The 27055-nt window shown below is 42.2% G+C and overlaps 1 protein-coding gene across 1 annotated transcript; it reads left to right on the forward strand.

Annotated features, from left to right (window-relative positions):
- The first annotated feature begins 984 nt into the window (after positions 1–984).
- LOC111232977 (apoptosis-stimulating of p53 protein 2-like) lies at positions 985–26941 on the forward strand. The gene is made up of 18 exons (XM_022760697.1): positions 985–1343; positions 12511–12658; positions 13032–13145; positions 15987–16063; positions 16462–16563; positions 16828–17008; positions 18829–19043; positions 19893–20057; positions 20305–20524; positions 20643–20765; positions 20869–20975; positions 21338–21737; positions 21851–22629; positions 22708–22845; positions 22957–23090; positions 23308–23474; positions 25075–25274; positions 25859–26941. The coding sequence occupies exons 1-18, from the start codon at positions 1335–1337 to the stop codon at positions 25898–25900; spliced, it is 3321 nt and encodes a 1106-aa protein (XP_022616418.1). The 5' UTR covers positions 985–1334; the 3' UTR covers positions 25901–26941.
- The last annotated feature ends 114 nt before the right edge of the window (positions 26942–27055 follow it).

Raw genomic sequence — 27055 nt, forward strand, 5'->3', positions numbered from 1 at the left:
GCTAGGAGATCCCGGTGAACAGCTTCGCCAAGTTAGACTTATTAAAACCGGAAATGGATAAATCTCCCTTCAGAATAAAAGTGGGTAAAACTTACTTATTTCTGTTAAACAACAATAACTTTTTTTTTATTTTTTTTTTTTTAAAGGAAAACCAAAGCTACAGAAACATGTTCAGGTCCAGAACAACTTTACATCTGGATTGAAGGCCTTGCCATGATTACTTCTTTTTATTGGGACAAATCGTCTTTAGACTATTGCACATGAAACCAACCAACCAACATAAAAAACAAAACTGCCTCATTAGAAGTTTTAAGATGCATGTTCCTGTAGCTTAACTGAATGTGTCTGGAAAATTAAATCTAAAGTGTGTATACGTACTGGAAGTTCCTCTGAAAGATTGTTAATTACATTTTTAGTGATGTTAACTTATTCTCTGACTAGATAGCTTATAATTTAAATGTGTGTTTTGTTAATTTTATTGAACATTTTATTCATCTGTCTCGACCTCCTCATATGACCTCCTCTTCCTCCAAGATGAAATCAACCCAGGGTCACAGTTGAGTTATAAACATTAACAGTGAGCGTTTTAATAATTTGAATGATTTTGTAGATAAATGATATTTTATTAATTTTTTTTCTTTTCAAATGCTAATACAAATTTTCTTTCTTTTTTAAATTGTTAATAAACGGCTGTAGTCCTAGTCCTAATCAGAATAATCACTTCATACATTTATGTATTTGAATTTGAAATTGATTTATTATTAACAATTTTTTTTTCATTATCTTTTTATCTTGATAATTTATCCTGACCAAACATTCTTAAATGTACCTTCAGGTGTTTTTATGTTTGTAAGTGATGGTCTTTTATTCTGAAAAGTCACACCGGAAGTCGTCCTCCCCTCGTTACGGCTAGTGAGCGCTCTCCGTTGATTGAAGGCTCGTGAGCCACACGCTCGCAGTCAGACTGGTCCTGGACGTGGATGGATTAGGGCTCAGCAGGAGGAGAGCTGCTCCAGCTTTGTTCTCTGCTCCTTCATCTCAACTGCTGCACTTTTATTTTTCTAATAAACGCTACTTCCTGCAGCCTCATCCGGAGCCTCCCTGAGCACATCATCATTTATTCTTCTTCTCTCCAGACGCACCGGGCAGCAGACGGAGAGCAAGGCCTGCAGGTTCCCCGCAACAGGTCGAGGAGGAGTCGAGGGGAGGAATAATCATAAAGCCGGTGTAGATACAGCGACAGAGGAGGAGACAGAGGAGGAGCAGCAGCAGCAGGAGGATGGTTTAGTGCTTTCAGCTGCAGTCTGGATGCGACAGAGCGGAGATCTGCCAACATGATGCCGGTGAGTTCATGAATGAACACAGTAGATTCAGAAGGTTTCACCTGGAAGCGGCTTCAGGTCAGGAGGGTTTTTATTATCCACTGAAACTGAATCTGTAAAATCCTGAAGCTCCAACATTAATGAAAAACCTACGAACACAGACGTGTACAGGCGGATCTGCATCTGATGATGCTTGAAGGGAGTTAAAGGCTGTGTGCAGATTAAACTGGGACTAACTGAACTTTAACCTTTCTGGAGGATGTTGCTGTTTGGGCTAGGTGTCTTCATATCACGTGAGCAGGTTCTGGTGGTTCCAGGTGTGCAGCTGCTGCTCAGGTCACTGAGGGCGTGACCTCTGCAGAAATGTAGAAACCTTCATGGTGCTGGTTGTATAAACTGATTCCAGTATTTTTACTCAGGAAACTTAAATCGACAACATTTAGGACAAAGAGATAAATGTTGATGCCTTTTTGTTGGGTAATAAAATTTGATTTTAAAATTGATTGGACAAATGAAGGTAGACATGAGGACATGAACCTGTAGTTCTTCTTTCTAATTATAATTTATAACATTTTATTCCAGTAAAACCATATAAACATTAACCTCAGTATCTGGAACACGTAACGTTTCTCTTGCAGTGTATTAATACTATTTAACCTCTGCTGCTGCTACTACTAAAAATAATAATGATAATAATATAATAATAATAATAATAATAATAATAATAATAATAAATAGTACTAGTCAGGTCTGCTTTAACTCAAATTTATGGCCATTATGAAGCTTTGTTTTTTGTTAGTTTTTTGGCTTTTATTTCACATTTGCCTCAAACGAACGGACCACACCCACAGCTGACAGTTACTTTCTTTATCGATTAATCTGACCTTGAGTTTTTTTGATTAATTGATGAAACGTTGAGTCAGAAAATTTGCTGAGCTGTAGGTGACGTCTACAGATGTCTTCTTATTTTTCTCCTCCCACAAAACAAACACAAAGGAAAAATCTGTGGAACTGAAACGTGAAAAGGCAAAAGACGAGTCCTTGATTCGCGAAACACAACATGAAATACTCATCTTCCCACAATCCTTAGCGTCACAGAGACAGATTGTGGCTGCGTGACGAGAGATTTAATGTGACAGAAATAATGACGAGTCAGAGAAAACATATCGTACAAGTAAACCTTCCTAACCGAAGTAAAAAGGTTGTTCATGTTGTTTTAACATGAACAAAACAAACTTTACCACCTGATCAGTAACAGTACGGAGGTCAGAGGTCAGACAGGTCACATGTGGCCCAAGATGAAAATCTGAGATTCGAAGTGAAACAGTTTCCAGACCTCCTCTTCATCCTCGTCATCGCACCAGTTACCGTCAGGAGCAGCTCTGAGATCAGCTCTGTACAAACGGCACTAATAATAGCAGACCGCCATTGTACCATTGTCTTCACGTTGAATGGAGGAACTCTCCTGGTTCATAAGGAAGGAAAAAAAAGCGAGTTGACCTTTTCATCTGCTCTGCGGCGGCTGTTAAATCCTGCGTTTTACTGCCTCCCAACACGGTGACATTTTGGGTTTTAGTCCTCGTGGATCAGACAGATGTTCTGGTTCGTGTCTGGACCTTTGTCACAGTCCTCGCTGCTCTCGAGTCGAGTCTCTAATGAAGCCAAAACATGGCAGCCGTCCCTTTTTATAAAAACTGCTCTGTGTGAAAAGTGGCGAATATTAGAAACAGATTTTTACATTTCAGTGGAAAACGGGAAAAAACTCCTGAAATCATCAAATTCCTCCGTCAAATCACTGATTTACAGAAAACACAGAGGGCACATAGCAAAGCCTCATGAAAACATCACACTAAAGAGTAAAACAGCTGATTCACAGAAACACGGGATTAATATTAAATTCAAGTTCATTGAGTCTTTGAGACAAACGTGAGAAATGAGATTGTGACTGTGTGATGTTTATAATCTCTGTTTTCGCCGACTCGCTTTAGAACTGAAGAATTAGTCGATCAGTGGATCAACAGAAAATTAATCATAAGTAAAAATGTTAAAAATTCTCTGGTTCTAGTTTCTCAAATATAAATATCTGCTGATCTTTTTGTTCTTTTTCTATTAGAGTAAAATATCTTTCACTTTTAGACTTGTGTTTAGACAAAATAAAGATTCAGAAAATGTGACAGACATTTATTTCACTATTTTCTGACATTTTATGAACCAAATGATTCATTTATTAATCAAGAAAATAACTGACAGGTGACAGATAAATCAATAATGGAAATAATGACTGAGATCGAGATCAACTTTAAAAGATCTTTGTTTTTTTTCTTTTACTTTCTCAAATAGTAAAAGCAAATAAACTATGATATTAATCAAATGTTTAAATTAAAAAGAAGACACAAACGTCGACGTCTTGTTTGGTCTCATGCCTCAGTCACACCATCATCTATGGCGGCAAATAATATAATTTATGGTCAAAGGAATTCAACATGGCAGCAGAGTAAAAACTGTTCGATGAAAGAAAACGTGGTAAAAATCACCTTGATTTATGGCGTTGAGTGTTTGAGCTTCAGGTGTGGGGACTCCTCTGAAAGAGAGAGGAACATGATGAGGAGGAAGGAGTGAACTTCTCCTGTCAGCGTCGGTGTTTACAGACGTTTCTGTGTGTGTGTGTGTGTGTGTTTGTGTGTGTGTGTGTGTGTGTGTGTGTGTGTGTGTGTGTGTGTGGTTGCTATGGTCCTAAATGTTTCACACAGGCCTCCGTTAAAATGCCGCACACTCCGATCATTAGACTGCGTCCTCATCATCTTCAGGCAGGGCTCAGTGGAGCTCGCCGTGCTGCTTAGTAACTGTTGCCACAGTGACCAGAAACACACACACACACACACACACACACACATATACGTGCTGTTCAAGGTCATATGGGAACACTATTATTTTAGTATTCCTCAGGCGAGGAGGAACTGAAGCAGGGAAGTTGTGAGCTTCACGTTCATTGACAGTAAAATCAGACACTTAGTTCCAGTGTTGATGGTGTTTAATGAGGAACACAGCAGCAGCTCTGCAGCCTGCACTGCTCACCACACGTCCTCCCCGCCGCCGCCGCCGCGCCGCCGCTGCTGCTGCGTCTCCAAAAATCTGCCTGATTTTTTTATCTGCTTCAATATCAATAACATCAGAAGCTGAAATGACTGAACCAATAAAAATGAACTAATGTTCAATGTCCTGAGAGTAAAAAACTAGAATCAGTTCCAGGTCACGTCCCTGTTCATCCAGAGTCACAGAAAATATGAGGTCACACTGACCTTGACCTTTGACCTTTGACCTTAAGCCACCGTCCAAAAGTGAACGTTTGTGCCAAATTCAAAGGGATTCCTTTTAGAAGTTGAAGTCGGTGTGAACAACCTGTTTCTGTCTGGACCAGCACACCTGAACCAGAACCTGAACTTGAACCAGAACCAGCACCTGAACCAGAACCTGAACTTGAACCAGAACCAGGTGTGAGGGAGACCCAGACTCAGCTCTCCTCTGTCAGACCTGGTTCCTCTTTCAGCTTTTTAAACTTCACTTTGTACCGAGCCTCATGCAGATGTGAGCATGTACCAACTTTTTACATATGAGATTAAGATATAAGCGCGCTAACTTTAGCATATTAGCATATTTTGTTGGTTTGCAAGCTCGCGTGTTTAGCATGTAACATTTAACATGTTAAGCCTTGGTCGTGTGATACTGTAATTTATGAAAAGCCAAGCAGGAGAAGATTAAATTGTAGATATGGAGGATTTTCTGACACAAACAGACTGTTGGTAAAACGTCTCCGTGACTCAATAACAGTATTAACTCTGAAGCAGCTGATGAAAAAGAAGCTGCACGTTGTTTGTTAGTATCTGGTTTTACTTGTCATCAAACCAATATATAATTATAAAGGTAATAATGATAATAACTTTATTTATATAGCACTTTTCTTAACAAAGTTACAAACTGCTTTACAAGAAAAAATAAAACCAAATAAAAGAAAAATCCAAATAAAAACACCTCAAATCAACATTATGTAAGAGGATCTGACAGAAAGTGAAAAGAGGTGATAAAATAACCGGACTGGAAAAATCCAAGTGACAATAACGGCAGGTTTTCCGGGTCTTTCCGTGACGTGATCGCAGCTCGTGTCAGTTAGCGTGGGAACATTTTAATGTTCGGCTCGTTATTATAAAATGAGGAAGTGACGATGGAGGTTTGTCTGTTTTCTGGTGTGAAGTGTGCAGACGGCAGGAGCCTGGGTTCAGATGGTGACCTCTTGTTGACCCCTGAAGGTTTGTATGAAACACACAGCAGACCCTGAGAAACTAACCTGTTAGTTAGCATTAGACCTGGTAGAGTTAACTAGTCACACTCCTGGCAGCCAATCAGCACGCGTTCCTGGTTTGAGAAGCGCCCTGTGTTGATGTTGTTGACTGTGATTGTATCCTGAACAGCAGGCAGGGGTTTAGGGCCCTGCGTGTGCGTGCGTGTGTGTGTGTTCATGTGTGTGTGCCTCGTTAATCCAATATTGGTGCGTCACGTGACGCTGTCGGCCATATGGCTCCAGCCGTCCACGCCGCCTACAAAACATTTGGGATGTGACCTGCAGCGTGCCAGCTGCCACCACGTTTCCCCGGCAGAGAGAGAACACACACCACGACCCAGTGACACATGAATCATTCATTCACTGATAGGTTTGTGTTTTCAGTCACTTCAGTTTCTGTTCTGGAGAAACTCTGGTCCGTGTGCTGCTTCCTTCATCTGCTTTCAACACTTTGTTCTTTTCATTTCAAGTTGTATAAAGTCTCAACACGTATTTAAAAAAACAAAAACATCTTCAGTGCAGCTCATGATGAATAATTTAAATCTAAATGTCACCAATACACATCTTAATGTTATCAGTTTCACTGATGTAGACTGATAGATATTAATTATTCTGCAGCTTTGTTGTTGTAAATATAAAATTAAATTAGTGCTATATTTTATTGTAAACTGTTTTAATACTTGATTGTTGATAAAAAAAACTCAAAGCTCCATATTTTCCTCTTCTTCAGTGTAGTTTCACATATCCTCTCTCAGGCTTCTCTCTGCAGCTCTAGTAACAACAGGTCTGTGAGCCAATCAGAAGAGAGGAGGCTCTGAGCCTCTCTTCTGATTGGCTGACTGTTTTCTGAGTGATCCAATAAAAATATATCAGATTTCAGGTAAAAACACTCAGAGAAACCAAATCCTGCAAGGTTTGGATGGTGGGTCCAGGTGGGCGGGGCTTGGTGACTGCTTTGTTGTGACATCACAAAGTTCCAGAAGTCCTGACGGCTGGTTTTAAGGCTCAGTTTCTGAATACAGGCTGTGTGCATTTCTCTGTGGACTGAGGCTTTGATACTTTCACAGTATTAATATAGAAGCTAGAGCTGATCTATAATCACACTACACATGGACACAGACCTTTACACTGGAGGAGCTTTAACCTTATTTAATTCACGTTTTTCAGCCCAGTTGCCAAAACAGTTGTTATTTTTATTAATTTCATTTAACAGAAGAAACCGAAGTTCTCAGATGATAAATGCTCATGTTTAAACACAAGCAGCTCTGCAAGAACTTTACCTGGAAAACACTTTAAAACTGGCTAAATAAGGATTTAAACAGTCCAAAGAAAGAATAAAGAATAAAAGTTCAGCTCTAATTTTGAGTGGCAACAAAAAGTGGCTTTAAGTTTTTAATGAACTGAAACTCACAGTGCAACAGTGATAAAATGCCAGTTCACTAAAACGCAGTGACAGGATTAGGAGAGTCAGCGCTGTGAAGAGGCTGTTGACGTCTTTCAGACAGTAGCTGGATCATTAATTTCCTCCTTCACTGCGGTGGTGGGGTGGGGGGGGTGGGGGTATTAAGCAGCGTGATGCTGTGCTAATTCCTGGCTGGATTAAGAGCTGCAGCCTCAGGAGTTTAAAAAGGTTTCGGCCCGTTGACTGACTGACTGACTGACTGACTGACTGACTGACTGACTGACTGACTGACTGACTGGTGTACTGGGACACGACTGGCACCAGTGTTTATGACACTATGCAAACGACTCCAGCATCAGGCCTCTGTATTTAAAGTAGATAAGATTAACTGCAATTTAAATTTAGCACTTTAGACTTCCATAAAACTGAGATTGGATCCTACATTTCCCATAATGCATCAGGAGAGTGTCATTGCATTAGACCCAGTTTTTAACAGGTTAAACATGACAAGTCAACTGATGTCCAGTGTAAAACTTTTAAAAATAAGAGCATGTTGGTAGAAAATAAACTGCTCCTCCATTTCAGTGAGACAGATTTGACATTGGGCCTAAACTAAGTGATAATTCACTAAAACTAAAACTAAGAGTTAGAGGTCAGAGAGCTCATGGCATCACTTCCTGTCTAGCCTCTGTAACTCTACAATCTCTCATTCAGCATTTCTTTCACTGGAATTAAAAGCTTTGTGATTTTAGCAAAGTTAAACATTTACTTTGTGAGCGCTGAAAAAACTACAGCTCCCATGAAAAAAAACTACAGTCATGGCAGCGCAGGTACTTCGGCCACTTGACGTCGGTTCATCCACATGCAAATCTAAAGTCATTTTACAACTTTCTAGTTGTTATACCAGCGTTCAGTTTCATTCAACTTGCTCACAGACTCTCTTCCTCTTCTTCTTCTTCCAACGGCGACATTTAGCCTGCAAACATTTAGGGGCTCATGGGAAATGGTGTTCATTTTTCGATTTTAGTTTGTTTTATTTTGTGGTGTAGTTCCAGACATCAGTGGGATTTTGAATGAGGTTTTCTTACATCTGGAACAGAGCCTGAAAGTTCTAGTTTCATGTTGACCCTCTACACTAATATGCTAATGTTAGCATAACGATTTAAACTATCACATTGATCTGTTAGTTCGTTCACATGTCAACGTTGAGCATCTGACCATTAACATCCATCAACACACACACACACACACACACACACACACACACACACACACTTACATGTTGCCTCAAAGTGACATTTCATTTTCAGACGTTGTCGTTTTTACACAGAAAATAAGGAAAAATCATAATCTCCTAATCTTCTGTGAAACAGCTTAAAATATCTCCGTGTCCAACAGCAGAAGATATTTGTTTTACTGTCACAGTAGATGAAGAAAATCAGCAAATTCTCACATTTGAGAAGCTGGACGTGAAGGATTTTGGGCGTTTTAGCCTGAAAATGTGTCAAAGTGAGTCCTGCAATCGACCAATCGATTAATTGATCATTGTTTTGGCCTCATTCATAAGTGCACACTCAGAATGCATTTGAGACACATCTTAATACCAGGTGTAAACTGTAATTAGTCTGACAAAAACAGACCTGGACACGGGACGTGAGGTCATCAGTTCTGTCACTGACCCCAGACCAGTCCTTCTTACAACACCACAGACACCTCCAGTCTGTTCTCAGGACACATTGATGGGTATAACCACAGTCTCACTCCTCCTCCTCCTCCTCCTCCTCCTCCTCCCTGTCATCGTCCTGAGGGACGGGCCGCCTCGCCTCCTTGGGCTGTGATTGGCTGCGGCGTCTCCTGGTCGACCTCGGTTCGGTGACTGATGCCGGTGACCCACTTCATCTGCGCGAACCTGAAGGAAGACGAGCGGTGCTCCAGTTTTCCTTCAGTATGTAGGACAGCAGGCCGGACGGACGGCGGCTGCTCGCTGAGACTAATTCATCTCTGTCAGAGTCACATCACATCATCGCTCACAGTCTGTAGCTCAGCAGATCACTGCGTGTTTCAGGGAAATCTTTCACATGTGGAAACAAGTGCCAAACTCGGCATAAATCCTCCCCGGGTATTACTCTGTTGATAAAACACGTTAGCTGCTCAGAAATCCAAGATGGCTGCCATTTCTGGCAATTATTTTCTCATGAATAATCCAGGTATCAAATCAAACATTTTAACAATGAAGGAGAAATTTAGTACACTGTAAAAAATGAAATGAAAGTATCTTTCAGCAAAAAAAAATATTACTCACAAAAATATTTAAAAAAATGTTACTCATAAAATATTTAAAAAAAATATTACTCACAAAATATGTAAAAAAAATATTACTCTCAAAAATATTTGTAAAAATGTTACTCATAAAAAATATTAATCAAAAATATTTAAAAAAAAAAAAATTTACTCAAAAATAAAAATATCCAAAAATAAAATTTCAAAAAAATGTTACTCACAAAAATATTCAAAGAAATATTACTCAAAATACTACTCACAAAATATTATTCAACAAAAACATTACTCACAAAAATATTCAAAGAAATATTACTCTCAAAAATATTCAAAATATTACTCATTACTCACTAAAATGTTACTCATAAAAATATTAATCAAAATTTTTCTTTTAAAAAATGTACCAATAAAAAATATTAATCAAAAATATTTAAAAAAATGTTACTCATAAATTTATCCCAAAAAAATATTTAAATAAAATATTACTCACAAAAAATATTACTCGAAAANTACTCACAAAAATATTCAAAGAAATATTACTCAAAATACTACTCACAAAATATTATTCAACAAAAACATTACTCACAAAAATATTCAAAGAAATATTACTCTCAAAAATATTCAAAATATTACTCATTACTCACTAAAATGTTACTCATAAAAATATTAATCAAAATTTTTCTTTTAAAAAATGTACCAATAAAAAATATTAATCAAAAATATTTAAAAAAATGTTACTCATAAAATTATCCCAAAAAAATATTACTCACAAAAAATATTACTTGAAATATTACTCACAAAATATTACTCAACAAAAACATTACTCAAAAAAATATTACTCACAGAAATATGTAAAAAAATATGACTCATAGACGATATTCCAAAAAAATATTTTTTACAAAAAAAGCTTAGTTACTAGCCCAGCGCTACCAGGTTAGCCCAGTGAGCTAATCTTAATACAAGCAGACAGTCAACTCTTACATTTTTGTGGTTCATCATTCACCTTGTGTTTTATGCAGAATTTTTTACGTTGCTATTAAAATTGCACAAATTAAGCTCTGAGGAAATTTAACAGTTGTAAATTTGACATCCTCATCATGTAAAACACAACATTACAAAATTATTGAAATCTGTCCCATGGGTAAAATTCAGTGGTTTCCTTTGCCAGAAATGGCAGCCATCTTGAAATTTCGATGGGGTTTTTCAAATGAATGGCCCCAGAGGGATGAACATACCAGTTTTGGTGCTTGTATCCTGATTTGAAAGATTATTGCAGTTATCTGCTGCACTCCTGTGCTTTAACTATTTTTAATGAAGGGGAAACTAAAATGTTTCTTGATTACTTTGGTTTCCTGTCGACAACAACATCGGTTATCTGAGCTGGAGCAGAAATCTCCCACGAGCCACCTCTGCAGACCGACTAAACGTTTGTTTGGAGGTGGCGCTTCATTTCCATTTTCAGCTGAGCAGCTCTGAGTCGCTGCTGCTGCTCTGTGCTAATCTTTCAGGGTGAACATGGAACAGGACAAAAAAAAAACCTTTCCCAGAGTAATTGGGACTTAAAAAGAGAAACATTTAGCGTTGAACCCAGAATCCTCTCTGATGTGTGACCCGGTGTTTTAAAACCTGGCAGCAGAGAGCTTTCAGCTGGCCGTTAAAGCTCTGTGATTGAGACTCTGTGAACTCGCTCCAGCAAACGCTCTCCGCCACATTCACACTTCATCTGCTCCCTTCAAGTGAGGAACACGACCAATCAGCTCGCCTGTCTCCCAGACGAGAATCTGCCATCCTCTACTTAAAGAAAGAAACTCACTTCGGAACTTTTGTCTGGAAACATCAGAAACCAGGAGAGTAGAGTGAATCCCTGGATGTCGGATCAGTGTCTCATGCTGTGTAGACGTTGGTCGGTTCACCACTTGATTTTTCACTTCTCACTTTAAATGACATATTTTAAATTAAAATGCTTAAATTCAGTCATTTATTTATTTATATTATTTATTCACTATAGAAACTGTAACATAATGTGTTATTTTTATCTATTTTACTTATTACTGCTTGTTGTTCCTGGTATTGACCCACGTATGTTGATCTGTTGGGTGAGCTGCAGGGGATTTGCCTTTCTTTGGATAAATAAAGTCTGAATCTGAATCTGAACCGGAGGCAGAATGAGGACAGAAGAGAAGAAGCACTGACAACAGAAGAGGCTGAAAACACAAATACCAGCTCTGTCACATCTTTAGAAACCATGACGGTCGTTTAGGTCGGTTTATGATCATGTCACTGAGGAATTTTATCTGTTTTCTCCTCAAAGAAGCAGCGAGATTTTACGGAGGATCCCGGCCGCCTTTGTTTCCCCTGCATCAGAAGAACCTGCTGTGTGTTTTCATTTCTCCGGCAGCCAATAAATCTGCATGTAAACGACGCTGAGCCTCAACAGAAAGGTCAGAGGAACCAGCAGAGCGGAAACAGAGAGAACAGCTCAGGATTTTCAGGTTGAAGGTTCGGATCCTCGGCGGCCTCCGACGAGGCCTTTGAGCAAATCGTCGCTCGTTACCACCTTCACAGGAGAAATGCAGGCCGGGAAAACGCCGAGCGCTGCCTCCGTGCAGGTTGGCGGAGGCTGTGGGAGGCAGTCTGGCTCCGGGCCCGACAGCAGATACCCTGCTGGAGTAACAGATGGCCCAATGCATCATGGGAGTTATGTCCACAAATATATCTGTTATGGTCTTAAATAGCACAGGATGCTGCCACGAAGGTGAAGGAAGCAGGTTTTTGTTTTTAACTCGATTGTGGGTTGAGTCCATCACACGATGAACTGTTTTACCTCATCAGCACAATCTCTTAAAGGGCCAGAACAAATCCCGAAGGCTTGATATTGATCCCAACTCTTTTTTATACTGTAAACCAGGTGATTACAAATGAACTTCCTCAGCTGCTTCTGATTTTCAGACAAACAAACACACCAACTGTTCCTGAAGTATCAAAGTCCTTCCAAACTTTACACCAAAGTCAGTTTCTGAACAAATCTGAAGTGAGAAATTTTACTTTAGATTGTTATTAACCAGGTTTTGGAATTTGGAAACGTGTCGAGTGAATAGAAAACTATAGGAACCCTGGACGCCCGATATGACCCGACCTGGATGTTTCATGGTGTATCTGCTCTGTGTTTGCAGATGTTCCTCACCGTGTACCTCAGCAACAATGACCAGCACTTCAGCGAGGTTCCCATCACGCCGGAGACGCTGTGCCGAGACGTGGTTGAGCTCTGCAAGGAGCCCGGTGAGGCCGACTGCTACCTGGCCGAGATGTGGAGAGGCTCAGGTACAAAAATACAAAAGCATCTTGTACTTGTACTGTGTGGACACCAAACTGCAGGGATCCACTCCCATTCAGCCTCGAGGTCGCTTGGAGGTTTAACACCGATGTTGGTGGTGAGGCTTGACGTTCAAGTTCATCCCAAAGGTGATGGATGGGGTTGAAGTCAGGACTCGGTGAAGACCAGTCGAGTTCTTCCACACAAAACTGGGAAAACCATTTCCAATACGGAGCTGGTTTATAAATGTAGAAAAACAAAATCTAAAACTAAAGATTCCAAACCAGGAAATACAGTCCCCACGTGTCCACATACTTTTGGCCATATGGTGTAATCACATCATGATTTAGTCAGAGTATGTTGTGTTTTCTAACCAATCAGAACGTGTGGTTGGAGAGGGGGAGCGGATGATGGAGGTGTTGCAGCGATGGGGGCAGCAGATGGGGGAGGTCCGCTACCTGCTGCACCATCAGAGAGCTCCGGCTCGAGACTCAGGTAACAAACATCTGCACACAGCTGCACATCGTAATAAATGTAATAGATGTGTTTTCAGTTATTGAAAATATTGTTCCTCTGCGCGCTTTATAAGTGTGTGTGTCGGTTACTCCACCCTAACTGTTAAAAATTGTTTTAATTAGCTGCTACACTATTAGTTTATCCAATTCAACCAAAAAAAAAGTCTCAAAATTTGTTTTCCTTTGATTTTTTTTTAAATTGATGTTTTGTAAAATTAACTAAGTTCTGACGTTGATTTTATTTCTGTAAATATAACTTTGTTGTTACTATCCTGCTTGTTCAAAGCTTTTAATGTGAAACACTTTTGTTTTGAAAAGTTCTATATAATCACATAATTGATTACTCATTTATCCTGCATGTCATGAACACGAGCTCTGATTGGTCAAACGTGTCGTCTCTCGTTTCTGACAAGGTTTCATACCTACGATCGCCTCATCCAGTGACGTCCCAAAACAAAAGACACTACATGTTGTTCTTTTACCAAAGTAATACGCTGCCGTGTATTTCAGCTCCAAAAAGCAAATGTATTTATGACGCTCTGAAGCCCGAGGGAGTTCATGCACTCCCAAATATCACGTTGTCTTTAGAGCATCATAACTCCACGTTTGTTTGAGCTGAAGACGTCCTTTTTTTCACCTTTAAACTAGAGAATCAGCGTTTTCTAACAAACCCCTGATCATCCGTGTGAGTCTCTGACTTCCATCGATACACTAACATTAAAAGTTATGAAATATTTGGAGTAGTTTTACCGTTTGTCTGGGCTGCTGCTTTCTGTCTGCATCTCTATTGATCGATTCTCATCCTCCATCTTTGCCAGTGACGTCTAGAGTCTCGTCACACAGTTCGACATTCCTATTGGCTCCAGTGGGAGCTGTCACAGCCAATCAGAGTGTCTGATTTAGAGGCTTGGCTGTATACCCAGACTAAATGGGAGCAGTGCTGTTTTACTCTGAGCTCAGAGTGAGGAGAAGTTGTTCTGAGTTTATTGTAGAGACGGAAACAGACAGAAGGACGAGAGCAGTCAGATATTTAGAGCAGCGGAGGATTTGGAGCTGATTTTTCATAAATACTGCTCCAGAGAATGAGAATAACTCATGAACAGATAAAGATAGAAACTTCAAATCACCTCCAGAGCAACTCAAACAGAAATGTGCAACTTTCTGTGTTGAAGTTTTCTTTCTTTATTATAGTTTACAGCTTTTATCTATAAAATATGGGCTATTGTTTTATGGTCTGTTAACCTCTATTACTGTACAAGAGTCTTTATTGAGTCACATATATTATTAGCTGAGGTTGTGCTGATTCTGAATCTGTGCAGCACTTGGTGAAACTTTTTTAAAAATGACAACTTTATTAGAAAAAATACAAAGGTATGAAGAAGCAGAACAGTCCTAATGAGGGTCCGTCCATCCCTCCACATCTGTAGAGGTTCGTTACCACTCTTCTTCTTCTTTGGTTGTCGGCTACAAAACTCTGTGACATTTTATTTAGCTGAGAAACAACAAACTAATCTTTATTAGAATCAAAGTGTTTGTCAGCAGCAGGAGATGTTGGACGTGATTCTCCCTCCAGACTGTTAAAACAGCTGCGGTCTCACTGTGAGTGATGCAGCAGCCTTCAGCAGTAATCCAGTTGTTTATGTGGCAGCACATGGTGCAGATCAGCAGCAGGATCTGCTCTACAGTAACAGATGAGCGTCACTGTGTAACTACAGTAGATGACAAACTGTAATCGGCTTATGACTGGAGGGAGGGACCGTGCAGCTGCTGGACTCCGGTGGTGGGGGGGGAGGGGTCGGGGGAATTATTGATGGATAGTGATTTTGGTTTTTCAGTCCTAAAAACAAAGGAAATCCCCTCTGAGGTTTCCACCTCCATTAGATTGTTTTAAAGTCACGCCAGAGAATAAAGCTGCTGCTGTTCTGTGGTTTTATTATTGTCAACAAAATCCCAAGTGCAGAGCCGAACCACCGATGTGTCAGTGCGTCTCTTAATACTGTCTGTGGCTCTGAGTCCACTGGTTCCTACTGAAGACGTAGATCTTTAAAAACCTCACACACATAAAAGCTGTGTCCCAATTCAGGAGCTTCATCCTTCAGGAGCCGAATCTGAAGACTGGTCGTGTCCCAGACTGTCCCATTTCAAATGCATCGTTCTGTTCCTGGACTACGACGGTATCGGGCTGTGACAGTGACACTGAAAACAAAACCTGAGCTGAAAAAGGAAACAATGGCATTGAAAAAAAACTGTACGTTTTATAATTCTTATCATAGGCTTTTTATAATCTGTTGATGTTTTTGTTTCTGTGTTGTTTGTGTTTTCCCCCTCAAGCCCCGCCCCCTCTCTACGCAACACGGTGACACGGTTGAAACTGAAAACCAGTGACAATGATGAAATAATGACAGAGAAAAGACATGAAGAAAAAATCTGAAGATTGACATTGAAAAAACATCATAATTTAATATGATATTGTAGAATTGTAGTTTTTATTAATGCAGGTGTTTTATTTTCCATTGTTTCCTTTTTCAGTTCAGGTTTTGTTTTCAATGTCAAAATTTAATGCAACGTATCCCAAGATTCATTGCGCATCGGTAATGAAAGCAAACAACACAGAGAGAGAGCCTGAGGATCACAAGATCATGAAGGTCAGAATCAAGCATAAGACTCATGGGACGTCCAGTTGTTCATGTCTGTGATTCAGCCAGTGATTGAACAGTGTTCAGGTATAACTGTGTGTCGTCAGCGTAGAGAAGTTTTTTACACCTGAAGCTGATGGGAGCTAAAAGCCTCAGTACCGACTGTGCTGTGTTTTTGTGTCCAGGTGGATCGCGAGCTGCAGATCAGATGATGAAGAGGAACCAGGTCAAGGCGTCTGCGGAGAGATGTCTGGAGAACGGGGTCAGAGACTTTCTGTGTACAGAGGCAGTTCCAGGATGAGATTAGCGTAGCTTAGCACACACACTGGAAACAAGGGGAAACTGCTAGCCTAGCTCCTCAGAGTCTGTCAGGTTCACATGTTGAACAGTTGCAGCAATAGAAATGTAAACACAGAGATGTTGTGGTTTTAGCCACAGTTAGCTACAGACAAGAGTTCCTACTTTACAAACAGCAGATCCTCCGTCATCTGTGCTGTGATGTTAATGTACAGGAAGTTGTGTGTTGCCTAAAACTCCTTCAAACCCTGTGTTGGTGTGAAGGCTGCGCTGCATGATGTGAAGGTGAGCTCTGACTCTTTGTGTGTGTGTGTGTGTGTGTGTGTGTGTGTGTGTGTGTGTGTGTGTGTATGTGTGTTGCAGATCTCAGCTCCTTGTCTGGACGTGACGCTGGGCGAGCTGCAGGATCTGGCGACACGACAGCAGCAGCAGATCAACGCTCAGCAGCAGCTGCTGTCCTCCAAGGTACAACACACACAACCACCACACACACACACTGCTGCTGATGCTGGTGTTACTGTTAGCGCCAGTAACACCACGACTATCATCACTGTAACACCATACTCCTACAAATACACAAAACCCAGTAAATTTAAATTACATTTTTTGCCTTCAGCCGTGAGCAGAAGAGTTTGTGTGAAGTTTGTTTTCAGCAGGATTTTAGTTCCTCGCTCTGCAGACATTCATCAAACTAATTCAGATGCGTTAACGGACTGCGTGTGTTTGCAGGAGCAGCGGCTGCGGTACCTGAAGCTGCAGGATCAGCGGCAGCAGCAGCAGCAGGAGGCGTCTGAACAGGAGCGACTGCGGCAGCTCCGAGAGAACGCACACAACCAGGAGGCCAAGCTGCGACGGGTCCGGGCCATCAGGGGCCAGGTGGAGCAGAAACGCCTCAGCAACAGTAAACTAGGTCAGTGGGCCGGAGGTCTGCGTGTTCAGTTTTATTGGTTTAAATTGTGAGATTTAACTTGTTTACGTTGACTGAGACGTCGGTATCAGAGCGACATTCGAAATGAAAAACGAGTGGAAAAACTGTTTTCTAAATTTTCATCAAAACTTATTCCACGATGTGAAATTCGCTCCAGAGGCTCTAATGCTTCAGGGTCACATCATATCTTTGTATTTCTAAAAAGATGTTTGAGTGTTTCCATTCACTTCAATACAATCAGAGCAGCACCTAGTGGCTGTTTGAGGAACTGCACCTTAACAGGGTTCCCACTCATCATTGAAAAGGAAAATAATATTATATTTTACATTAATTTGTTGTAGGTATTACATTTGCAGAAAGTGTCTTTAAGACTGGTAGAAAAAAACAAAGCCAATAATAATGATGTTTCCTGTTCGACACTGTTGCTTTGTGAAGACACAAATTTAGCACTAGGTGGTGCTAACCTGATCATTTGGCAGTCTGTGGGTCCACAGGTCGATAATTAGATAATTTTTTGTGAGAAAAGAAAAAGTCAAACATTGTTTGTACTTAATTTTCAATTATTGAGGTCTTTAAAACATCTTAAGAAGCTTTGATTTTGATTTTTAAAATGGTGCAGGAAGTCTGTTTAAGACGCATCGGGTCACATTTAGTGAGATTTTTGACTCATTCAGTCAAAGAAACATGAAGTTTGTATTAAACAGATGCACCAAGAGTCACAGTTTGCATGTCGTGTGTCTTTCTTTTTGGCATATGATGCATTTAAGGACTTTGTGACTTTGTGCCTCTGAAAAGTGGGTACACACACACTGGGCAAATGGGTTTTACATTCACCACAAAGAAGGATATAGTGGGAAAAGTAATTGTTTTATTCTGTGAATTATTCTACAGAAATCTCAACAATATAAGACGTAAAGTATCAAACCACAAAAATTGACAGAGAACATCAGTTATCTAGAAGGAAATAAACTAAAAAGTGACTGTAATTAAAGTGAGTGTAAATAAAAGTGTCTATATTCATACCTTTCAAAACAAAACTTACAAAGTGTTTTACAGGAGGAAGAAAAGGGGGGAGGAGGGAGATTAAAGAGACAAGAACACAATAAATAAGAACAACCTGCAAAATAAAAGACTTAAAATCAGGAGAAAGATAAATGATGTTCACTGATCTGATTTGGTTTCAACACTCAGCTGTGATGGTTAAACTGTTTATGGTCGTCACCTCTCAGGATTTAAGTAATTAAGTTCAGATTTTCTTTTACTGTGTTGTCACTTTGGAGGCACGTTAACAACAGCAGGAAAGAGGCAGTGTGTGTGTGTGTGTGTGTGTGGTCAGAGCAGATGGATGGAGACTGAAGATCAGATTAGATGACATTAGATCATTAGATCACATAGACTTGACCCGACTCTGCGTCGTCATTATGGAAATTACAGGATTTACATTAAGCTGCTTGTTCAAATGTAACTGTTACTATTTCATCCGTTGTGTGTTCACATCTGCCCAGCTGTGTGTGTGTGTGTGTGTGTGTGTGTGTGTGTGTGTGTGTGTGTGTGTGTGTGTGTGTGTGTGTTTGTGTTCAATAGTCTCAGCTTTATAATCGTGTTTTCTTATGTTTAGATCAGATAGTTCCTGATTTAAATCATTATTTTATCCATTTCACACTGAAATAAAAATGGCTGATTAGCATTAAATCAACTTTCAATCAACTTAAGAAAAAACTAAGACTTTTTTTTTACTTAATTTTGCTTCCTATTTACTTAAAGTGCCCAAAAAAGGGTATTTAACTGTGTTTGTGTGTCAGTGGAGGAGATCGAGCAGATGACCGGTCTGTTCCAGCAGAAGCAGAGGGAGCTGCTGGTGGCCGTGGCGAGGGTGGAGGAGCTTAGCGACCAGCTGGAGGTGCTGAGGAGCAACCGACTAGAGCCTCCGCTTCCTCCTCCTCCTCGCCATCACCACCATCATCACAACACCTCCTCCTCCACAGCTGAGCTGGAGCGCCTCTACAAAGAGCTGCAGGTAAGATCTCAGGTGAGGTCGTCCAGTTGTAACGGACGCTGCAAATTGGGGCCCCCAAGGAGAAAAGGGGATCACGACCGGTTTCTGCTGTTTCACATTGACAGTATCAGAGCTCTTTCAATCATCATCAGTTCAAACAGTGAAACTAGAACCTCCTCCTCGTGGTCGTATCCCTCCGCCACTCAGACTAGTTTCAGGTCACATCCCTGTTTATCAGAGTCAGAGAGAATATGAACCATTGGTGTGAAATTTTGTCATAATTGCTGTGAAGTCTTGAGTTATGGCTAAGAAGTGTTTTGTGAGGTCACACTGACCTTTGACCTTTAGCCACCAAAAGCTAATCAGCTTCCCAAACCTACATTTTAGCATTTGAAGACATTGCCTCAAGACGTTACGGAGATATTGCATTCACAAAGCCAAAACCACATTTTGTGAGATCACCGTGACCTTTGACCTTTGACTGAAAAAATCTTATCAGTCCATCCCTGAGTCCTAGTGAATGTTTGTACCAAATCTGAAGAAGTTTCGTCAAGGCGTTGAACGGGACATACGTACGGATCACTAGAAAGTTAGCATGTGTAAGTTAGCATGAGCTAATCAGGAAACTTGGTGATGACAAAGGATCTGGTCTCTGGTCAAAATGTGCAGATGAATATAAAAGGCAAAGACGTTACATCACATTCATAATGCTGGAATCAGCAGACGAGCTAACAATAAGCTAATGCGGCTAGTCTGAGCACAACATAGCTAGGCTAACTAGCTAATGTAAGTTTTGTGGTAGTACCTGCTTCCTCACCTGTTTTTTTCACTATCAACCTCCACTGACCCGACGCTGTCCTCGCCTCCCAGCTGAGGAACAAGCTGAACCAGGATCAGAGCGTTCGGCTGCAGCAGCAGAGAGACAGCCTGAACAAGAGGAACCTGGAGGTGGCGGCGATGGACCGGCGGCTGGCCGAGCTCCGGCAGCGGCTGTGGAAGAAGAAGGCCGCGCTGCAGCAGAAGGAGAACCTGCCGGTGAGCGCTCATAAAATAAATCTGCCAATAGTTTTTAAGATTTGCTTTTTTTTTTTTTTTTTTTTTTTTTTTTTTTTTTTTTTTTTTTTTTTTTTTTTTTTTTTTTTTTTTTTTTTATACAGGTTTTCAGTTGATACTTTATGAAATCGACGTTATCTTTCGACCAGCATCTAGTCTACCTGTGGACATTTTACTTAAGAGCGACCAAAGAGGCTGCGGCAGTCTGATATCTCCGTTTCCTCTCCAGGTGGCTTCAGACAGCGTGGCCCCTCAGCACGGCGTGGGCTCCAGAGTTGCGGCGGTGGGGCCGTACATCCAGTCGTCCTCCACAATGAGCTCTCAGGGGCCTCCGGTGCTGGCCTGCCACGAGGTTCTGGTGAAGCCAGCATACCCAGACGGGACAGCCACCCTCCCTATGCCTGACTCATCCCTGAAGCCGCCGCCCAGACCCGTCAAACCAGCCTCAGGTTCTGCGCCTTAAGTCTCTCTTTGAGTTCAAATAGAAAGAAAATGGAGAATAAATAAATAGTGTTTGATTCTCCGTCTTCTGTCCGAGCATCATTTGGACTTTTTCTTTATTCACAGGTTTCAACAACTCAAAAATAACCAAACTACCCGACTGGAGCAGCTCATTTTCTGAATCCAGCGGAGGTTACAGCCACGCCTCAACGCTGCCTCGCATGTCCAGCCTCAGCGGCCGTAACTCAGGTCGGTTATGGCGCCATTTCTCCAGCGCCCAAAAATATGGGATGTTGGAGGTAACATGTCATGGAAGATGTAGGTATCATGATGATGGTTTTCCCTCCTATAGGTGGTGACACCCTCACAGACAAGAAGGACCTCTCTGGGTCTGACGTCCCACCCCCTGTCCCCTCGCGGACCAATCACACCACAGAAAACCTGCTCAGGGACAATCAGGTACCACTGCACTCTGATTCATCCCCTATCATTACAAACTTCATGTTCAGGTATAAAAGAATAATTAACACTGTGAAAGAGTTGGAGTGTAGAGACTTTCAAAGCCACACAGCTTGAATATTTAATTCTGAAGTCCGAAATCTTCATTCAGCGAGCGAATCGCCCCCAGTATATCGCCATTTGAAGGCCCGTAGGGTCCTGGTGTTTTGGTCCAATGCGATTACTGTTTTCACACGTGCACAAACAAATTGTATCCAGAGGGAAACCGAACCGGTGTTCGGTTTAACCGGTCTAAAAAAGCGCAGGTGTGAAAACATCCTAATGCTCTTTATTTCCACATCCGCTCTGTGTTTCACCATCAGGCCTCAGGTAAAGGTTTGTCCAAGACGGCGGCGCCACCTCCAGTCCCCAGTAAGCCCAAACCGTTCTCCTCGTCCGGCCCACCAACCTTCACCAAGCCCCCCTACAGCACCGGGACCTTCCCTGGTAAGGTGCGACCGGTCGGGGGCCACCTCAGGGCTCCGGGAGTCCTCTCCAGCCACAGCAACACACTCCCTCTGCCCAACAAGCAGGAGAGTCCTCCAGCCGCCGCCGTCCGACCTTACACCCCCGAGCTGTCGGATGGCCCCCCTCCTGTGCTGAAGAAGAAGCCTCAGACTGTGGCGGCTTCATCCATCTACTCCATGTACACCCAGCACGCCACACCGGGGAAGGGCTACCAGCTGAGCGGTCAGGGCACCCTCCCCCGCAGTCAGCCCCGAGGTGAGATGCAGTTACTGCTGGAGTGTATGTTGTAGGTCACAGGTGGAGGTAGCTGTTGTTTCTCCACATTAGATGAAGCTGATGTTGGTTTTGTTGTCTCTTCCTCGTCACAGTGTATGGGAAACCAGTCCTCCCCGCCAGCGGGGGGCAGCAGTCTGTCACCTCGGACAACACCGCTGTGAATTCTGGGTCCTGTGTGTTTGATGGGAGCGAGGCTGAAAACAGTTTCCTGGGTAACAGCGAGGGTGTCGGTGGAGAGACGGCGGAACGTTCCACCCCTCGACCGCTCAGCCCCACCAAGCTCCTCCCCTTCCTGTCCAACCCTCACAGGAACCCTAGCGACGCCGACCTGGAGGCCCTGCGCCGCCGGCTGCACCATGCCCCCCGGCCCCTGAAAAAACGCAGCTCCATCACGGAGCCTGAAGGCCCGGCCGGACCCAACATCCAAAAGCTGCTCTACCAGAAGACCACTCTGGCTGCCATGGAAACCATCCCCATGGAGACAGTTGGTCCAGCTGGGGCGTACGTTCAGACCGAGGTTCACGAGGACGGGGTTGGCAGTCTGGATGAAGCATCGCAGGTTGACAATGACACCGCCGCTGGCTTCAACCAGCTGCTCACTGAGAGCCCGGAGGACTGCCTGACTCCGCCCCCCCTGCCTCCTCGCTCACCCATCCCTGACCCCGCCTCCTGCCGCTCCCTGCCCCCCCCTCTGGAGAACAAGGAGGAGGAAGAAGTGTGTCCGTCCACCTCAGTCCACCACAACCACTATCCAGAGGAGTTCCCCCCCTACCCGCCCCCGCCGTACCCCAGCTGTGGGGAGACAGAGCAGGAAGACGACGCCCTCAACCTACAGCCGCCAGAGGTCACAGGGCAGGTCACAATGCCGCCGGTGGGTGTCCTATTATAACAACACATAATCGAATCTGACTGACAATCAGCCTGTTGAATGATCTGTTCTTTCTCTCAGGGGAAGAGGTCGATCCTCCGTAAAGCCAGCTCAGAGCGGATCAACCACAGCATGCGGGTCAAGTTCAACCCTCTGGCGCTGCTGCTGGACTCGTCTCTGGAGGGCGAGTACGACCTCGTCCAGAGGATCATCTATGACGTGAGTTACACCGAATATTTAGAATGTTTTGAGCTTGAAAATTTCCATCTTAAAACCGACTTAATATTGACACGAGAGGCTTGAAATCAGCAGATGTCTACATCGCTGCAGGTGGACGACCCCAGCATGCCGAACGACGAGGGCATCACGGCGCTGCACAACGCCGTCTGCGCTGGCCACACCGAGATCGTCAAGTTTCTGGTCCAGTTTGGTGTCAATGTCAACGCTGCCGACAGTGACGGCTGGTGAGTCTGACATACGTTGATTCAAGAGTTTGGTCTGTCTCTAAAGTCAACCAACGATACCATCCACACTTGTCATGGATGTAGGAAGACATCCTCATTGTTAATCCCTCCTACAAAGCTTTGATTGACATGTTTGTTTCTCCAACCAAGAGCAAAACTAAGACCTAGCTAGAATCAGTTTGAGCAACTCTTTGAAACTTTGTCCCCTCATCTCCAGGACTCCCCTTCATTGCGCCGCCTCCTGTAACAACGTTCAGGTCTGTAAGTTCCTGGTGGAGTCGGGGGCGGCTGTTTTCGCCACCACCTACAGCGACATGCAAACAGCTGCCGACAAATGTGAAGAGATGGAGGACGGCTATGCCCAGTGCTCCCAGTTCCTCTACGGTAAGATGCCGCGATGGGTTGTAGGACCTTCATGGTTGGGGTGGTGGATTTCAGATCCTTCAGTAAGTCAGCTGAGGGGATATTGGAGGTCCTTGAGGGAGTTCAAGGAACTCAGGAGAAGGCTCCAGAGTCATTGTGGAGTTTCTGTTGGTTCTAAAGTGAATTTTGGAAGACTTTAAAGAGGTTCAATGATTCCTTGAGATTTTGTGACCTTTGAAGGAGTTCTACAGCAACATGGAGAAGTTGTAGAGATGCTTTAGTTGGTACCACAAGGTCTTAAGTGAAATCTTGAGGTTTTTAAGTAGGTTTGGGGAGTTAAAGCTCATTGGTTCCATGAGTAAAGAAAATACATTTTGGAAGACTTTGAAGGGTTCATGAGGGTTAGGGTTAGTTCCAGAGTCTTTTAGGATGTTTCACAGGTTTATGAAGACATTCTGGAAGTTATTTTAGGAGGTTCCATATTTCCCTAAGGGGATTGTGGGAGCCTTTGAAGGACTTGTTGGGCATCGTGTGTCTCAGGGATCCTGTGAAGACAGAGATGAAGATGATTTGAAGGAAGATTTTCCAGAGTCCCTTAAGAGGTTTCAGAGGTTTTCAGGAGGTTCCATGATTCCCTGGGGAGATCTACAGCGACATGATGAACTTGTAGGGATCTTTTAAAGGTAGTTCTCATGGTCTTAAGTAGATTTGGGGAGTTGTTAAGTAGGTTTAAGGAGGTCCCATTGATTCCCTAAGGAAAAAGAAAAGATTTTTGAAGACTTCAGAGTCCAGAAGTCCATGAGAGTATGTAGGGAAAGTGAGATGATTTTAAAGCACAACATGAAGGAGTTTTGGGGAAGTTTGAGGTTCTGACATTGATTATTTGATTTTTTTTGGTAGTTTCAATGAGCTAAAAGAGGTTTATTCCAATGAATTAGGTAATTTTAGAAGGCTATAAGGTGCTACAGGGTCCATGAGGAAGCTCTGTGGGTCTATGAAGAGGATTTATTGGTTGTTTTGAAACCTTTGAGGGAATTCTAATGTATCATGACAAGGTTTCATGAATGTTTAAGATGATTTCCTGGACTCTTGAGTGTGTTTTGGGAAGTGGTTAGATAAAACGGAGGTGCTTCCAGGGTCCGTACATGAGATGCAAGCAGTCCTGTTGAGTTTACAGTGGTCCATGTGAAAGTTTGAGGGGTCTCCGAGGGTGTTTCATTGTCAGGAGGGAGTTTTAAGGGCCAATTAAGTCTTTCAGGGTCTTTGATGAAGAGTCTGTGATCTTGAGAAAGTTCTTTAAGGATCTATCACGAGTTTCAGAGGTCACCAAGGATGTTCCAGACAATCTTAAGGAGGTTTTCATGTTATCCAGAAGCTCCTTGTCGAGGTTCTGGTTTCCTGCGCAGGTTGCGAGAACTCCACAACAAAGTTCACAGGGTTATTTGAGAGATTAAAAGGAAACTAAGGAACACTTAATGTCACTAAGACTGAATTCACTCAGGTTGTTCTGATAGGAATAAGGATCTCATCACAGACTGTTTTACTTTCCTTTGCCCTACTGTTACACATCGTTTGATGATCCAGTTTTTAAACGGTTCCTCCCTCGTCTTTGCCTCGGCAGGCGTTCAGGAGAAGATGGGCGTGATGAACCGCGGCGTGGTGTACGCCCTGTGGGACTACGAGCCTCAGAGCGACGACGAGCTCGGCTTCAGCGAGGGCGACTGCATGACGGTGCTGCGGCAGAAGGACGAGGTGGAGACGGAGTGGTGGTGGGCCAGATGTGCGGACCGCGAGGGCTACATCCCCCGCAACCTGCTGGGGGTGAGCCGACGACGTTTACCTTCAACTGTTCACACTTAAGTAAATGTTTTAGACTGAATTTACTGAAAGCTGGTTTGCTGCTTTTACTCCTTGATCAGTGGATTCACTCACAGGGGCAAAGAAAATCGTTCACCTTTGGTGACCTTTGACACTTGAACCTCAGCCACTGACCAGAGCCAGTCTTGACAGCTGATGTTTAAAGTGGAGCTGGAGAGTCCAAAGAAAATGACGGATCCATTGATTCTCAAAACCCTTGTGATCCACTATCCTCATGATTATTACCAAGATACAGTTTAATCTGAAAAACCTACAGTCATGTACCAATTCCTCTCTAGGAAAGTATTTGGAAACTAATAAATTTGCTGCAACACTTGATGTACTTATCAAAGGATGATTCAGTGTGAAGTCCGGCTCTGTTTCTCAGACTCTGTCAGCATCCGCCCGTCTCATCTCTTTTAATCAGGTTTAAAAAAGCAGCTCTGAGAATCCTGTAACTCCACAGCTTTATGTAAGACGTTGTTTGAGTATTTAATGTTATCTTAATGGTGTTTTAATGAGAAACTCTTCCCCCTTTTATTTCCCAGCTGTATCTACGGATCAAGCCGCGGCAGAGGAGTCTGGCTTAAACCCAACGGCTGATGAATCCTCCAAAATACCCCAGTGAGGGAGGAGCGGCGGACGAGTAAAACCTCTGGACACTAAACGTCAAAACAGTTGTTTAAAAAGAGAGACGGATGTTTCCTGAGCCGCCGTCGGACCTCTGGTTGGTTTTTCAACCTTGGCACAAAGAATGTCGCAGTGAACTGAAACAAGAGTTCACCTGCCTCCTGTGGTCAAACCAACACATTATCAGTTTATTAGAATTCATTGGCAGATGTTGAACGTCCTGAGGCGCCAGGAGCCTCACAAAGAAAATGTGAAACTCTCATCTTGGAATATTTCTTTTTTTAAGATTTCATTTTTATTTTATTGATTAGCTGTTTGAGTCAAGAAACTGAACCTGGGACTCTGCATTTGAACCACATTTACTTATTTTTTTATTGAAGTATTTAAAAGTACAATTCCTTCTTCTTTTTTCATAGCATCCACTAGTTTCAAAAATACTGGGATAATGACAAAACACAACTTTAAGAAGTGTTATTACCAATTTTAGCTTCTAATGCACTTGAGTTAGTATCGAACTTTAAGGTGTCAGGAGTCCCAAAATTTTTTTTTTTTTCTTTGCACAAGCGTAAGACAATAATATGTGCAAACTAAATAATAACTTGTAGGAACAAGTTAACAATTTGGAAACAAGATAATAATGTGAACAAGATACGTGGTTTTAACAAGTGGAGAATTTGTTCACACACAATATTCACTTGGTGAAGAAACTAGTGGGAACAAGATTAAAAAATATCTTTTGTGTCTTTGGAGGCTCCACAGTACAGATTAAATTTCACCAGGTTGTTTTATTTTAAATTATTTTATTGACTTGTTTGTGTTAATAAATTGTACCCAGTCGTTCTTGGGCACTTTTTTTGTGTTTTATTTTGCAGGTTTGTTAAAATCCAGGTCAGAGCTTCAATGTGAACAGGTTAAAATCCGTTTCTGTTCGTTTCTTATATTTATGTCATTAACGTCCACAAACCAGGATGTAAGTGTTAAGAAAAAGCTCTTATTTTGAAAAAGTGTGAAAGTTTTTGTTTTTCTCATAAAAGTTTTTTTATTTAATTAAGTCATTTTTATTTACAACTTTCTGGTTTTTGTCATTAATTAACAAGTAAAGTCAAACTTTTTCA

Source organism: Seriola dumerili, unplaced genomic scaffold (assembly GCF_002260705.1).
Source record: "Seriola dumerili isolate Sdu_G_001 unplaced genomic scaffold, Sdu_1.0 BDQW01000349.1, whole genome shotgun sequence".
Taxonomy (NCBI): domain Eukaryota; kingdom Metazoa; phylum Chordata; class Actinopteri; order Carangiformes; family Carangidae; genus Seriola; species Seriola dumerili.

Excerpts from the sequence above, each read along its gene's own strand:
- LOC111232977 (XM_022760697.1), top strand. Across the intron at positions 16,064-16,461 it reads AGAGATGTCTGGAGAACGGG|ATCTCAGCTCCTTGTCTGGA; the intron begins GTCAGAGACTTT and ends TGTGTGTTGCAG. Across the intron at positions 20,525-20,642 it reads ACCCGTCAAACCAGCCTCAG|GTTTCAACAACTCAAAAATA; the intron begins GTTCTGCGCCTT and ends CTTTATTCACAG.